The sequence below is a fragment of the Harpia harpyja genome, chromosome 15 (assembly GCF_026419915.1).
Source record: "Harpia harpyja isolate bHarHar1 chromosome 15, bHarHar1 primary haplotype, whole genome shotgun sequence".
Lineage (NCBI taxonomy): Eukaryota > Metazoa > Chordata > Aves > Accipitriformes > Accipitridae > Harpia > Harpia harpyja.
This window is the reverse complement of record NC_068954.1, coordinates 20,076,554-20,092,673: the sequence shown is the minus strand read 5'-3', so window position 1 is coordinate 20,092,673 and position 16,120 is coordinate 20,076,554. Positions and strand designations below refer to the sequence as shown.

General features: G+C 38.4%; 1 protein-coding gene across 3 annotated transcripts in view; it reads left to right on the top strand.

The window, feature by feature from the left end:
* Positions 1–16,120, top strand: part of TRAPPC12 (trafficking protein particle complex subunit 12) — a 56,080-nt gene that overhangs the window by 32,037 nt on the left and 7,923 nt on the right. For 2 of the 3 annotated variants that reach the window (XM_052810295.1, XM_052810296.1), the window contains exons 7-9: positions 3,994–4,066; positions 7,857–7,930; positions 15,845–15,943. In XM_052810295.1, the coding sequence (XP_052666255.1) occupies positions 3,994–4,066; positions 7,857–7,930; positions 15,845–15,943 (246 nt within the window). The remainder of the gene's footprint in view (positions 1–3,993; positions 4,067–7,856; positions 7,931–15,844; positions 15,944–16,120) is intronic. The other variant, XM_052810297.1, reaches the window with a different exon arrangement.

The following is a 16,120-nucleotide window of genomic DNA, read 5'->3' as shown; positions in this document are numbered from 1 at the left end:
ACTATTTGAAGTCGGGCTTGGCTGACAAAACACATTGTTTCGATATATATTTTGAATTTTGTATAGAATACTATTAGTCTAATAATCTCGATCTCACCTTGAATGTTCAAAAATAAAGTTCATAATACTTATGAAAACGCATGGCATAACCAAGAAAATAACATAAAGGACATACACTCATTAGTCTTAATATTTGTATGTGACACTTGAGAACCATTTGGGTTATAACAGAATTAATTGGGGAGCTTTCAACCAAAAGCCTCTAGTGTTTTACTTCCCTATTTTAAAAAGTGGAAAAATAATTTTTCGTCATCTGTATTTACAGAAGGGCGTACGGATAGTCATTATGTAAATGAGATGATCTTGGAGTCATAAAAGCTAGAAGAGAGAAAAGACCTATTAGCTCACCTAGTCTGTCTCTCTGCAATGCAAGGTTGTTTTCTAGTTTTTAATGAGCCAGCCTATGGAGCTGAGGTCACATCCCCTGGGAGGCTATTCCAGACTAATGCTAATGCATTCTTATCATAAGAAAATTTGTATTTCTATTTTGTTTCTCTTCCTTAATGTAATTGTGGGTTTTTTTCCTATCTGATCCTTCCTTTTAACCTGCTAAATTCCCTCTTGCTTTTTGTTGTACACATTCTACAGACACTTGTCAACTTTGGATTAGCCATTTGACTTAAAGATCTAACCATATTTACTTTGTCACTATTTTGGTAACTCAGTCACTTCAGCCCCCGTCTACTTACATATTTCGGGTACCTGAAGCAAGATTGGAGGTTGATTGCTAAAACATAATTTTCATTTTCCCTGTACAGGCAATAATTTTTTTACTTTTTCCAGTATTCCTGCAAATTTGTAATCAAGACCTGGTTGGATATTTTACATCTCCATCTATAGGTACAACGTTTGGGAAAGAAATAATCTGTAGTGCCAAATGCATATTACAGCTTGTGGGAGGAATCCAGTGAAATTGTTACTGTCTCTGTGTTATTGCTGGTCTTCCCAACATGAATTGCCTCAATGAGTTGTTGCTCTTATAAGTCCGCCTTGAAATAAATGGTCTCCAAACAGCCAAGCAGCAAGAGTAACAGTAGTAATTTAAATCACAAAAGGGTTTGTTCTTGTCAAGTATTTATTTAAAAACATAGGCGTGATCACTTTAGTGCTAATAATGCTGAGAACATGCTAATAAATGCTTACCTGGAGACCAAAATGTGAAAAGAACAAGTCAGGCTTAATCTAAACTCCTCCCTTGTTTGTGCCTAAGCTTCCTAGCTGATAGAGGGAGAGCTCCTGGAAATGCACACATCTAATAGTTCATCATATTTTACTTTTTAACCCTAATCCTTCAAGTGGCAGAGCTGTGCTGGGCTCTTCTACTAGGTGGGTGGAGCAGTGGCAAGTGGGTTGACAGTCTTGCTTCCTAAAAAAGCCTCTGCAAGCGTTATCTCTGCAAAACTTTTCAGAAATACTTTGTGCCATTCATCCATCTGCCACTCCCTCTGTAGTGCCACCACTCTCCTTCATGAGTAGTTATGTTCCTCCCTGGCCCTTCCATACACACTCTTTATATCTCCTAGTCTTCTGGTTTACTTCCAAATTGATGAACTTTTCAGTCTCTTAGCTACTGATTGGTTCCTGCCTCAGTTATTAAGGTCACATAAGTATTCAGTTTCTCATATGTTACTTCAGTCTAGGGGTATTTGTCTTGACAAAGCATAGGTCGTGTGTAAAACTGATGTTTAAATTACATGGTAGTAGTGTTCAATCATATTTCTCTTTATAATAGAAACAAGGATGTTTAGAACTATCCCACGTGATACTGCTAGAATAAACAGTTTACATCTGTAGAAAAGTGGGATGAGGGCATTTGCTAAAATTGTTTCGTGTCAACTAACCCAGATAGCTTACACTGAGGAACTACTTGAATCATTAATGTTATTATTAAACAATTCTTGAAAAACTGAGGAAATGCACAAATACTGAAAAACTGCGGATGATGTTCCTATACTTTAAGAAGGGCAAAAGGAGATAAACCTAGGGAATAAAACAATTAGCCTCAAATCAGCACTGAGTTCTGTTTTAATTACGTTGAGCTTGAGGTGATGGCTAGATATCCCCAAGTAATGTCACAGAATGGTTAATGTAATACTCTAATTGTATGCTAATATCTAATTCTTTCTTTTTTATGATGTTAGTGAGCACGTTTTCAGAGAAACCCATTGTCTTTTTAAACAAGACAGCATGTCTCATTGATGAAGCCACGTTGTTACGTTTAGACCATTTCAAGAGTAAGAACTTTGAGCCTTATTGAAAATGAGAAGTGATCACTAGATGTTTTCCAGGGGAAGAGAAAGATCATGGTTTTTAGACTAGACAGAAAATAGACAATAAGGTGGTTTTGGGTTGTGGGAGAGAAGAATGTATGTTTTTTCTCTGACAAGGTGCTTCATTATACACTAGGCATTTAACACTGAAATGTGGTGCTTTGGTTTCCAAGTGATTTCTAAGTGGCTACGCTGCTTTTGAAAGTGGGACTGAGATTCAGTCTTGCAGGCATGCCACTGTGATCTCATAAATTGCCACCAATCAACTAAGCTGCAGTATCTACTGGTGAATGCTTATAGCCTCTCAAAATCTGAGGTAAGGCAACTTAGCCTAGCCCTCTGTGAATGAGGTTTACACTAAAAGATACTGCCTTGTATTTGTCATGGGCTAACAATTCTTACTGGGAAAATTACCCTGGCTCAGCTAGCATGTGGTAACTGCTGTCATTTCATTGTATGTCTCTCCTTGCTCTTAAGTTCCTTGTAGCTAAATTTATGGCACCTAACTTCAAGCTTTCACTCTAGTCTGTGCAAAGAGCTTGGTATCTCATAGGGCAACTCCTTCCACCTGAAGATGTCTAAAATAGGTGGCATGAACTGGCTTCTTGGAGGTACTGATTGCTCTTCATTGGCTGTAGAAGGCACCAACACACTGTCTGAGGCCAGATGAATTCTACCTGTCTTTGCTTTGGAGGATTTCCTGGGTTGTTTTTTAAGTGTTTGCTTACAAAGCACTGAGCACAATTGGAATGCTTTGCTGGTGTAGGAAATACCAGTGACTTCTTATACTGACAGAAGCCGAGAGCTCTGTGTTCAGAAGTGCACTCAGTCCCCGGAAGAGGCAGTGCCTTATATTTCCCTAACTGGCTAACCACAGCAGCTGATTAAAGAGCAAGTGGCCTTAATGGTTTTTTGAAGGAAATCTCAAGCATTGTTCTCCAACCACAGTTATAAATCTGTAACAGGAAAAATGGGGTGATCTGTGGGAATCTGAAAACAAATTTGGAGAAACTGTAATGGGATTAGAAAAAGGAAAGTTGACTTGCATTTCAGATGGAACCTTGCATACATATTTTAAAAGTGCTTAAGACACAAGCTTCATTAAGTATACATTTTCATTCTTCCAATAAAACAACAAATGTTCCATTCACTCAACAATTTACATGATTTAAAATCTATAATAAATAAAAAGAAGCAATAAAACCCAAATTTGGAGAAGGAAATTGCAGCAAGAACTAAGAGGAGTACTTCATTAAGGACAAAAGGATGAAACCAGAGCCTATACTTAGGGTGGGGGAGTCAAAAGGCAGTAGCTTTCTATGAAAAAACAGTTCAACTTTCTTTGTGGTCATTAACGTTCATTCTCTGGTGAAGCATATTTCATGTTTTGCTTAACAAAATGTGTATGTCCCTAGAGTGTGCTGACATTTAATGTTCTGTAAGTATCATAAACCTGAACTCCAACATTCTTCTACCATACAATGGCTTTCTTACTTTGTGCAATTGATGTAGCTGTGGTAATAATCAGTAATTTTGAACTGTACCTAGGTGAAGCATTCCTGCCTGAATTGGTTTACATATAGACTGTCAATTGTAGGTAATTTGCATTAAATATATAGTGCTGTTTAAACTCATGTTGGTTACTTTACAATATTTACTACAGATATTAGAAAATTTGGAACAAGGCTTAGCTGAAGATGGAAGTATGACTAGCATTACACAGGAGAACAGACAAGGTAGGTATTCTTTAAACATTTTTTTCACAGGCAGTGTGTTTTTATCGCTTGCCTAAGTATGCCAGAAGTTTTCACAAGACTGCCCCAGAGTTGTTAAAACAGTATTTTTGTAATCTCATAGCCTACTCAGCCTCTGAAATGATACACCTTGTACTTTTATTTGCTGGAATTAATTTCACAGTTTTACCCTTGATCAAACTGATGCACTAAATCAATTTTTTTCATACTTAGAAGAAACAGAAAACATGACTACTGTCTTTTAGTGATGAATATTTAAGTGTATTGCTGTCGCAGGTAGATGGATGTTTCATCTTAAGCCTTGGCTGACTAGCTCCTCTCAGTCCTCATGTCTGAAATCCACTAATTTTTTTTCCATCGAACTGCCATCGTACTGGGGCTACAGGGCTACACTGGCCTAGGATACTTCTACATAGATGGCCAAGTCTCACTGTAGCTACACAGTACTTAGACTCCCGAAATACCTAATTCACTTTTTAGAATAAGATTTAGATGATATTAATCTACACTGTCATTTTCATGATTTTATATGCAATTACTTTTTTTTCCTGTTACTTCTTAGTTGCTTAACTTCAGTAGTATAGGATACATTACTGCATAAAGAAGGGTCATCAGAACAAATTAGTTGTCCAAGCATCTTTTTTTTTTTTTTTTTAATGGAATTTATACTAATGACGTCATTTGAGTACACTTGAGAATTGGACAAGAGGTGACATGTTGTTACGGATTGTATGGACCACTCATGGTGCCTAGCAAGTTAGGAACATCATACCAAGAAAACAAAAAACTTTCAGCTTCAGCTAACAGCTAATCTTACCAACTTCTTTCTAGGAAAACATTTACCTAGAGCTTGTGGAAAGTACAAGTCTGCCTCTGAGACAGGAAGAGGCCAAGTAGAGTTGTTAGCAGAGTTAAAAAATTATTATAAACAATTCCCTAAAACAACGTTTATATAGAAGGGTGCAGACCTGTTTGAACTCTTCTGCCTGGTCTTCAAATTGGCTGGATGTAAAGCAGCTTTAATGTCTTATTGTACTTGACTTAATACACCATCTAGGTATGTCCTGAAAAAGTGAATGCACATGTGAGCTGAAACAAGGACAGAGCAGCATATATCATAAAGGCATTTGCAAATACAGTCAAATGAATACATTTACTACTCTTCTCAAAAGGGTTAGGAGAAAGAGAAATAATCTGATATTGAAGATTTATCCACAGCGCTCCAGGAGTTTCTGTTCATCTCTCTTTGTATCTACTATTCTTCTTGCATCTCTTTTCCTACTCACTTTTTCCCTGTTATCATCCCCTTTCTACCATCATTTTTGTCCTTATTATCCCCACATTCTTTTCTTTTTTACCCCTTTAAAACCAAGACACTGATCCCCCTTTAAGGTACAAGGACTTCTTCCTAGCTGTGTCATAATCCTGTGTCCTGCAGTCTGCCTCACTTGTGAGTTTGTGGCTCCTTGCTTTCCCTCTCTGCTGCTGCTTTAGAGCTGAGATGAGCTCAGGAGGAGGCATAGTTAGAAAAGCAGCAGCTAGTAGTTACCAAGGGACAAGGCTGCTGAAAATTTGGAGAGATCTTCATGTGTCTACTGTGCTGCTGCCTGTAGGTTTAAGACTGCCAAAAAGCCCATGGGACCTTTGCAGAGACTGTTGACTGCTATTTTCTGTGGAGGTCAGCCAGGTCTGCTCCCTGTCTGCTGCTTTGCTGCATTTGGAGCTCCAGGAGGCTGATAATGTTTTTTTTTCATGTGAGACTAGCTGAAGCAAACCTTGTTAACTTTATGTGAAGACAGCCTTAATTCATTATGGGGATTATGCTTAGCATGTAATTTCCTTATTGCTGGTGTAAGAAGGTGCCACACCGTTGGAGTTATCATGTACATCTCCTCTAGTCTGGAACAGAGCACCTCATTTGCCAGTTTTTCAACAGGCAGAGAGATAAAGCATTGCACCACTTGCCTGGTAACACATTCTGTAAGATGCCAATTTTGCAACTTCTCAGTGCACAGAGCTGCTTTTGAAATGAATGGCAGTGTGGAGTATGGAGTCCTTGATAAGTAACAAAGAAAAACAAATGCGTAGGGTGGAAGCATGGGTGCATGGACCTGCAGAGTGGGTTTCAGGCATTTCAGTAACATACAATGATCAGCTGTTGGCTTTTTGATTTTGTTTACTGCTTTGCAGGTTTTCTTTAACCCCTTTCTGCCAGTGCTAAGAAGCTTCATCCCACAGGGCTATGCAGTTTCCAGATCAGGTGCCTGTTCAGTTTATAGCACAGACTGAAGACATCTGGTCTGTCTGCTTTGCAGTCCTTTTTGAGAACTGTATCTGGTGCTATTGGATTGTTAACAGGAAACCTACATGTCTCCACTGCAGGAATCAACATCTAATTTTTTGTCACCTAAGTCCTAAAAAGCTGAACATGGTTACCAAACTGTGAGGTCATGTGAAAAGGAGAGATTAACATAAGTGAAGTAATACAGGAGAGTTATTTAATTGTGTCCAGGTTTTACAGACACCCACAAGGAAAGAAAAATAGAAATGTATCATAAAATATTTGCTGATGGTTAACATCATCCTCTCCATTAATCGCAGTAGGGATGTGTGATCAAGGGGGAATTTCTAAAACAAAAGCTAGGAGTAATGAATGATTTTAAGGTACCGTGGATGAAATATTGGATTCAGTCTTGGGCCCCACATTATACTCCTCTTTTGAAAAAGATAATTTGGGAATATTCATGGATTGGGGTTTTTTGTTGTTTTGATGTTGGAGAGGATTGAAGGAGTTTTTTATTTTTAGGAAAGGGAGTAGACATTTCACCAAGCTCTCTTCTTATTTGTAATGGCATTTATGTGTGCTGAAAGAATTATCTATGTGACCTGCCATGCTTTCATCAGAGACTACATTATTGATACAAATGAGTGGTCCCAGTTATCACAATCTCACTGAAATAGCCTCTTCTCCCTTTCCTCCCCCCTTCTCGAATCATTATAGTGACCTTGACAGCTGATTGACTGAGATACATTTCTTTTCCAAATGTGCTAAATTAATACTCCTAATGTTTATTTTTGAGGATTAGAGGAATATTTCTAGCATTGATCTATGGTATTGTAACACAAGAGAAAATAAGGATCTATGTGAACCATTCTCTTACATCAGGAGTCGGTCTGCAAAGCAAGAGAGAGAAATCTGCTGCTGCAGCTTTTAATGCCTGCAAGCTCCAGGAGCATGGGGAAAGCAGGCAGGCTTGGCAGATTTTTTCCAGCATATCTCTAAGCCAGAGGCAAGCACAAACAGTCCCAGAGTCAGACAGTTCTCACCCTGCATGTTTTGGCTCTGAAATGACATTTTAGCTATGTTTGATTTTTGAATTTATCACATTTAATGCTGTAGATTACGTGTTTTTAAACTGACGTTCATTATCATTTGAATCTTTTTATGCACCTTTTGTTCTGATATTAGAAAATGCGTGGCTTCTTTTGGTGTTTAATATTTGGCCTGAGCTCAAAGCTGAGCGGCTGTCTGTTGCTCTGCGTTGTTGTATTGTGTATGGTCCCCAGAGCCGCTTGAGCAATTCCCTCAGAGAGATGCAGAATTTTCTGTCTGATGGTGCAGCATGGCTGAGAATTAAAAATTCTAGACTAAAACCCAGTGGTGTTAACGAGGGAGATCTTTCAAAATAGTAATTCATAGGACCAATAATTGATGGCAAGAAAGAACCTCTAATTTATTTGTGCAAATTCACAAGCTGCTCTTATTTTGCAGCCTCTGTTCAGCTGTGGAGGTCACGTCTGGGCCGGGTGATGTACTCCATGGCAAACTGTCTGCTAATGATGAAGGTATGTGGGTGGCAGCAACTGCAGAGGTACCGTATATTCCAGAATAGAATGTCAGAGAAAGAGCAGGAGAATTACTGGTGCATAGATAAGGGAAGACTACCTGACTGTACATGGAGGTTTTGCTTAGTGAAGAATTAATTAGACTTAATAATGTCTTATTTAATAGATAACCATTTGCAGTAATGTTCTTTGGGAACATATCTATACTTATTTCTTCCCAAATCATCCTGGAGAACATGCAATAACAACAAAGAATTTGCATTTTTAAATTGAATTTTTCAAACGCTTAACTAAATGCTGTAATTAAAAGCAATTATGTGCTTTGTCTTTTTCAAACTGTGCACTAGGAATGTTGCTCTGTTTGTGAGGATTAATAATACTGTAGCCTTGGTATATGATGAAGATCCAGAATATCTAAATAGATCCTCCCTTGTCAACCTATCTCAATTGTAAGATATCTTCTTTTAAGTTTAAATCCTCACTAGTGCATAGGGGTGGAAGAGAAAGGAATAAAAGCAAAAGTAACAAGCTTCCACTGTTGGTTTTTTTTCCCCTTGATTCCTCCTTACTTTTTTAAGCAATCCTACTCCATTTGGTGCAACACTCTTAGCTTCTCCATGTATTCAGGAAGTAGAAATAAAACAACTTCTGCCTTTCACCTCATGGTCGGGGAAATAGGCATATAGCCATTCTGAGCTTGCAACAAACTGCTGTTATCCTGAGCTTAACTGTACTTCACAAATCAATGAGTGGCAACAGCCTCGGAGCAGAGCTGTCAGCAGTATAATCTTCAGAGGCAAAGATTTGCACTCCGTGCTCCCTGCTCTTTGATTGCCCAAGGTCATGACAAACCTGACCCTCTGATGTTTACTAAGCTAATTCCCAAATGGTGCTCCATTCTTAATATTACAATACCTCAAAAAGCATGCATTTTTTTAGATAAGATCCAGTTATCCAAATACTGCTTTATATGAAATGGAATATCCTTTTTATGAGAATTAGGGAAAACAAAAATTTGTATTCGTCATGATATTGCAATCAGAACATTTCTGTCTTGAATAGAAATAATTGTCCATTAAACCATGAGGTGTTTTTAAGAATTAGTAAGTGTTTGCATTTTGAAGTAGATACTTGACATAGGTTCAGTTTTCAAGGAACTGTCTTTTTCAAAAAGCAAGTGGAGAAAAGCACAAGTTGCCATCCCAAACTAAGTAGAATATATGAATAAGAAAATGCTGGTAATACATTTTTTTTTCAAGAAGTTCATTTTACTTTTGACTGTGAATTGTTTTTAACACTTTCAGTGTTTTTCTTCTTGTGTACACACAAATCCATGTGTATGCATAGCTCTCACCTTTCTTCTGGTTTGGTCCTGTTAGTGCTATTGTCTTCTAGTAATAGAAATATATTTGTGAATACTGATTACCGCCTTTTTGGAAATAGTACTTCAGAAATACTGCAGCTCAGATACTTCTTAAGACCAATTGTATTTAGGGCCTATCTCATAGCTGTTAAGTTAGAAATTTGCGGTTCCACAATAACTTCCAGATTACCCACAACTGCATGTTAGCGCATAATTACTTCCATCTGAAGTTTGCATTTCAGTGCATTGGCTATGGAGTAGTTGTGAGTCTCTCAGTTTTCAGAAATATCCCTGTATGGAGTAGTAGACAGTTTTTAAGAAAGATTTTTCAAACATAGTCATGTTGCAGTTAAAATCAGACTAGTACATGAAGCAAATTTTTTCTGCTTATGTGACAGATCGTTTGTGAGAGAATTATATTGGTTATTTACAAATTTAATAATTTTTTAGACCATTCTAACATGCTGCAATGCTATACTCATCTTCTCCCCCTTCTAGAGTATTCAGTATGAAACTATTTCTTCAAGTCATTTTAAACAGACTTTTGTTAATTCTCCCATGAACAATTGTATTAATTGAATAGTTCCACATATTTATAATTTTTTGCTGTTGTGTAATACAATGTAAAAACTGCATTTGTTTTTATTCAAGTATTTCAAGTGTATGTAATTTAAAAAAAAAAAAAAAAACCACAACTGATTTCATTCTCCAAGTCAGTGCCATCTATTGCCATCTAGTGAATGTTTACAATATTGCAATATGGTTATATTTGATTCCCAAATCTTATTAGGTGAATGGAATATCTTATGCTATTAGTAGATTAATAATAATTATTTATTAAAGTAAAACTATGTGACATTGGTATAAAAAAAGAAAAACTGATTATCGTATTCTTACTAACCTCTTTCTATGGCCAAAAAACTTCAGTAGTATTTAATAGGGAACAATCTTGTCAGGATTGACTCTTGAAAATAAAAAAAAAGACTTTGATTAGATGTTGGGCCTATAACTATTTAAATCTATTTCAGTTATCCTCAACTCTAATTACATTTATTTCATGTCATCTCTCTTCTGCATTACATATCTGACTCAAGGAATTGTCTTTATGTAGCACAATGATTCTTGTCTTTTTAAATATGGCCTCATTAGTTTCATAGCTAAACATCTCATTAAATTATTGAGATGGAGGGGAATATTGTTTTGGAGTGAGTGAGGTGCAAAGAAGTGATTCAGCCAAACTTGCCCAGGAAACCTATAGCGGAACAGGAAATTAGTCATATGTTTCCTTTACCCTGGAACCATCTTTCCTAGGTACTGAATTCTGCCTGCTGTGTCCCTTTATCTGTGTGACCGATGATACAGTTTGGTAGCAGTTTACAGCAGTCTTACTGTACGTTTTTTCCTGTTCATCCCCTTCTCTTTGTACAATGTTTCTTAAATGTATTCTGGCTTCCTTCTGTGCACCACTTTTGGACTTAACCAAGTGACAAAAACAAAGAAGTGGTGGATCTCAGTTACATCAACTGAATCTGCTTTTCCCATTTCATGTGAAAAAGGGGCAATTTAAGGGAGGAGGTGGAAATACAGCAGGAAGGGAAGGGGAGACCGTGTAACGTGTCACTGTAGACTTCCGTTTACAAGAACTGTGGGCTTAAGTCACTATGAAAGCGTACCCTGAATATAGCAGCATGAGAGAATACTCATTTAAAATGCAACTGATGATGTGCATTGCTTCATTTCAACAATCTAATTGCAAAACGTCTGTCATTTTACTAAATCACCATGGAAGTGTCTTGAAAACTTTTAAAATTCTTTTCATCTGAGCTAAAATCGCTTTTGACATTATCTTACCAGACTTCTACCTCTCTGAGGAATAAACACTTAAGTACTTTCCATATATAAGTGCACTCTAATTAAAGGCACATTTTGCACTTTTTAGGTTTTTTTCAGTGTTGTCTTAGCTTTTGTAGAACTTACCCTTTGTAAAAACAAAAGCATTAGAATTGATTTTAATTTGAGTCTAATACAATTAAAACTGTACAAAGAAGGAGGTAACAGCTTTTACTAGTGATGTGAGGGACTGATGCCTAAGGACTTTGGTTCCTCTATGATTTAAAGGAGAAAGACTGCATGAATCATCGTGTCTTTTGCCTAACTGTGCTGCAGTACTGCTCTTTGGATTCATAACACTGTGAATCTCTGCTTTCATAACCCTTCCACAAGTACACTAGAGAGGAAGGATAAGTTATCCCTGTCCTCTCTTCCCAAAATAGAGTATTTATGAACTATACACTTTGTATAACTAAAGCTGATTTTTAATTTAGGGTTTATTGAACCTACTCTCAGCATTCCACACATCATGGTCATTTATGCTTATTTCTAATTAATATTTTAAGTACTTAAGGTGGTGGTGAGGGAAACATGAAAATGTGTAATGCAGTGACTATGAAGGAAAGTACAGTTATACTGCAGTGCATTAAAGGAAAAACAAACCCCGCTTGCTATTTTTGTGCAAGTAGATCCAATGGCTTACTAGAACTATTTTGGATAAGTATATTTAATGTTAGCTCCAAATTTTCATAATAAAAGAGATTCTGAATTATAAAACAATAGGCCAACTCTCATTCATATCCTGAATTGTGTAACTTCAGTCCTTCTTTGGGGATTTTTTTATGAAGTGTGGAAAATCTGAGGGCTCGTAATCTTTAGAAATTAAAGACCATGACAATACATCAGCCCCACCTTTAAGATTACAAGCTGTAGTCATTGAGTTTTTTACTGGCAGTACTTAATATGTCATACTCCTCACAACCACAACTTGTATCAACCAAGACTTTGCTTCTCTGGGAGGGTCTCTATTTATCATTCTCTCAGACAATTTTTCTTGTACCATGTAACATTAGCAAAGCTGGGAATGAAAATGAAGTCTTTAGTAAATGAGACCAAATCTCATCTACTTTACAATACGCTCCTTCGGAAGGAAATGTCAGATTAGATGCTTTTATAACTTACATGGAATAGTATCATTCTGTATCACATGTAGGATACTCTAGAAATCTACTACTGCTTCCATGATAGTGGCGGGGGTGGGGGGGGGGAGGGAGAGTAAATGCATCTAAAACTCACTGTGGGATCCTGGAGTAACTGCAAAAGGAGGCTGTATTTAGAAGTGAGCCTGGATATTGTGATAATGTTTTATAGTTTCATCCTGCGGACGTCCTTGCCTATGCTTAAGGGTGGCTTTGGACATACATAAGTTGGTCCCTTGTCATCTCCTGGAGGAAATGGGTCCCATTCCTGTGATAGGTACTGCGAAGCATGGGGTATATAAGCACAGATGCTGTGTGCCGTGCCGTGGTATGGAAACAGGGTGCCATATCCACAAATACAGTGCATAGACTCTTAATGCTTTCCCTCTACTCTCACATTTTAGGAGGTGTGAATGTTTATGTACTCCTAGTTATAATGCATATGGTGATGTACAGTCACTGCATAGGGAACGCAAAAAGGGAGGAGAGTTTCTTTGCCTGACTAGGCCAAGTCCACGAAGCCCCCGCAGCGTGGGCCTCCAAGACATTACTTGGCTGCTTGTTCCTACCAAGGCTGGCTACTACCTACACTAGGGAGCCTGTGGTGCTATAATTGTGCAAACAGTGCCCCCTCGTGCAGCTGCTCCTGGCTGAGACTTTACTGCAGTCAATTCATGCTAAGCTGTAAACTAAGCTGACAGAAGCACTGTTCTATCAGCTTAACTGCATGATCTTCTGAGAGCTGTTTTTACATCAGTCTGGGGATGTGACGGTAAAGCCCCCGTCCCTCATGGTTGTGCTATGCACCTCTGTTGTGTAGCCAAAGCCTTAGCGTGTGCATGAGACTGAGCGCTGGGTAAGGGGCAGCTTTAGACTACAGAATGGAAGGCATTGAGCACAAAAGCTAGAATTCGATACAATAAAATTATTTCTCCAGTGAGCACATTTTATGCTTGAAGGGATAAAATTCACAGTCATAGACGAGCCTTCAGATTTTTTAAATGATGCTCTTGCCGATATTGATAGCTATTACAAGCGTGACTGGGGTTCCTCTAAGGAGCCAGATCAGAGGGTCCCTATTACAAGTTTTTTATGGCTACCGAACACAGTGGGACTCCATGATCAATGCAGTCCTTTTAGTGAAAGCTGTTACAGTGAAAATTGAGTTTTTCCTAAGTCATAAATTTGTGAAAAATTTTGGTAGCATAAATTTCATCATAGTTGAGTTCTGAATGCTAAATAAATCAGAATTTAAATAAATACATTTTTGTGTATCTAGCCCATTGTCTTTGCTCTGAACTCTTTCCATTACAAATAACAAGCATGAACATGGCAAGGCACACTAGAATTGGAATAAACACTAAATGTTAATAATTAACTGTTCAGAATTAATCATTATACCCACAATATACAGGTTGTTTGCAAAAGAATGGTTCTGCAGAGTGCCTTCTGGGCTGTTTAAATCAGCCTCTACTATTGTAGGACATGTAATTTCTCTCTTACATGGATGAGACTCCCAAGACTTCACTTGATTTTTTGTGTGTATAAAATAATTAGTATGTTCCAAATGGTGACCTGGTGCACAGGTCAAGTAGAATCATAGAATAGTTTGGGTTGGAAGGGACCTTTACAGGTCAGCTAATCCAACCCCCCTGCAATGAGCAGGGACATCTTCGACTAGATGAGGTTGCTCAGAGCCCTGTCCAGCCTGACCTTGAATGTTTCCAGGGGTGGGGCATCGACCACCTCTCTGGGCAACCTGTTTCACCACCCTCATCATAAAAAACATCTTCCGTATATCTAGTCTAAATTTACCCTCTTTTAGTTTAAAAGCATTACCCCTTGTCCTATTGCAACAGGCCTTGCTAAAAAGTTTGTCCCCATCTTTCTTACAAGCCCCCTTGAATGTACTGAAAGACCATAAGGTCTCCCCAGAGCCTTCTCTTCTCCAGGCTGATCAACCCCAACTCTCTGAGCCTGTCTTTATGGGAGAGGTGTTCCATCCCTCTGATCATTTTTGTGGCCCTCCTTTGGACCAGCTCCAATAGGTCCATGTCTTTCCTGTGCTGAGGACTCCAGAGCTGGACAAAGGGTTCAATCCTTCTAAGTGTGACCTCAGGAAAAGAAATTCATTACACCTGGGGCACTTTGCCACCTCAGACTAGGCAGGAGATGAAGAAAAAGTACCTTTACCAGTAGCTGTGACCACATTAGGGACAAGTGAAATGAGTACTATAATTTGACCAAGAAAAATGTTAGTGTAGAGAGTATCCCAAGATGTCTGTGCAGTTCTGAAAGATTATTCTTTGGTGTCTTTTGCTTCCTAACACTTACCACAAATTCTTGTATTAAGCTGAAGGGCAGGACTGTAAGGAAGCACCAGATCAGTACAGCACAGAGAGTCTTCTGTCTTTGCATATGCCTGGCTTTTATAAGCAAAGGCAGGCTTTCTCTGCCTCTGCTTGGGATTTCTCCAAGAAGCTACAGCTGATGCTAGTGCAACCCTGTGCCCCATGAATGTACCTACTACGTGTCTTCCAGTCAGCGTAGAGCACATGCAGAGTTTCTCATGTATGCCTGCCAAAGACTATGTAGCCAGGCTCTAAAAGTCATTTACTGCCCAGACCGTTGAATTACTGTGGTTTAACCATGAAACAGCTGGACTGCAGTAACCAGTCACATGGGCATTTCTTTCCCGTGGGAAGTGGGACCATGAGTTTGTTTAATCTTCTGTCACTGGTCATTATCTGGAGGGTGCGTTTGCACTGTGTCTTGAGCAGGCAGATCTCAGAGCTGCCACTTGCCAGCGTGCTCTTTGTGCAGGCGTGTGTGTGTTTGGGGTCACTTGCAAAGCTTTCTGGAGTTCAGAACCAGGCCAGTCCTCACTTAGTTTTAGCACAAGTCGGTCTTCTATTTAGAGTACCTGCTCATTTTCCTTTTACATGGTAGGGTAGAAGGGAATAAGGGTTTGGGTGGAGGGATAGAAAAGGTCTTGCTTCCCTTGGCAGTAGTGCTAGTTTGTCATCTGAAAATGTGCATGAATTGCAGCTTCTGTCACGTTATATTTTTCACAAGTTAAGAGCATTTGCACAAGCAGTTCCCAAAGCTTCAGAACATAGTTTGTTAAATCATGTGAATTATACATATATTTGAAACACAAGACACTTCTCAAGTATGTATACCCCAGTCACACAGAAGGCTTTCGACTTTCATCCTAAATCATAATCTAAGCTGAAGAGGAAATGCTCAGGGGTTTTTTTTGTTCTTGGCATTTAGCTACAAACAGAATATGATCCAGTTGAAAAGAAAAAAAAAAAAACTTCTGTGTATGCAGTTCCAGTATAACTGAGAAAAGACCAATATAGTCAGCTACTAGTGCCTGCAGTGATAGGTAGAAATTCTGTCCCACTGACAAGTTGCAATTACTTTAATTCTGTTTGAATGTGTCTTTAACAAGAAGGCAACATAAAGGCTGAAGAATGCTGAGCTTAAATATCTGGTCGTGTGCTTTTCACCCCTTAGGACTACGTGCTTGCTGTAGATGCTTACCACACTGTCATCAAATATTACCCACAGCAAGAGCCTCAGCTGTTGAGTGGAATTGGAAGGATTTTCCTTCAGGTATGCATTTTATTCTAAGTCTGCTAGGTAATATTGCTGTTGACAGCTATGTAGTGAATAATTGTTGCATTTAAAACTGCAGCTATTTTTATAGGGCATGTATCAAACGGTAGAGGCAGTGGTCAAAAAAAAATTCTACCACGTGATATTAGCTAAAGTTGGGAAATATAAAGCACC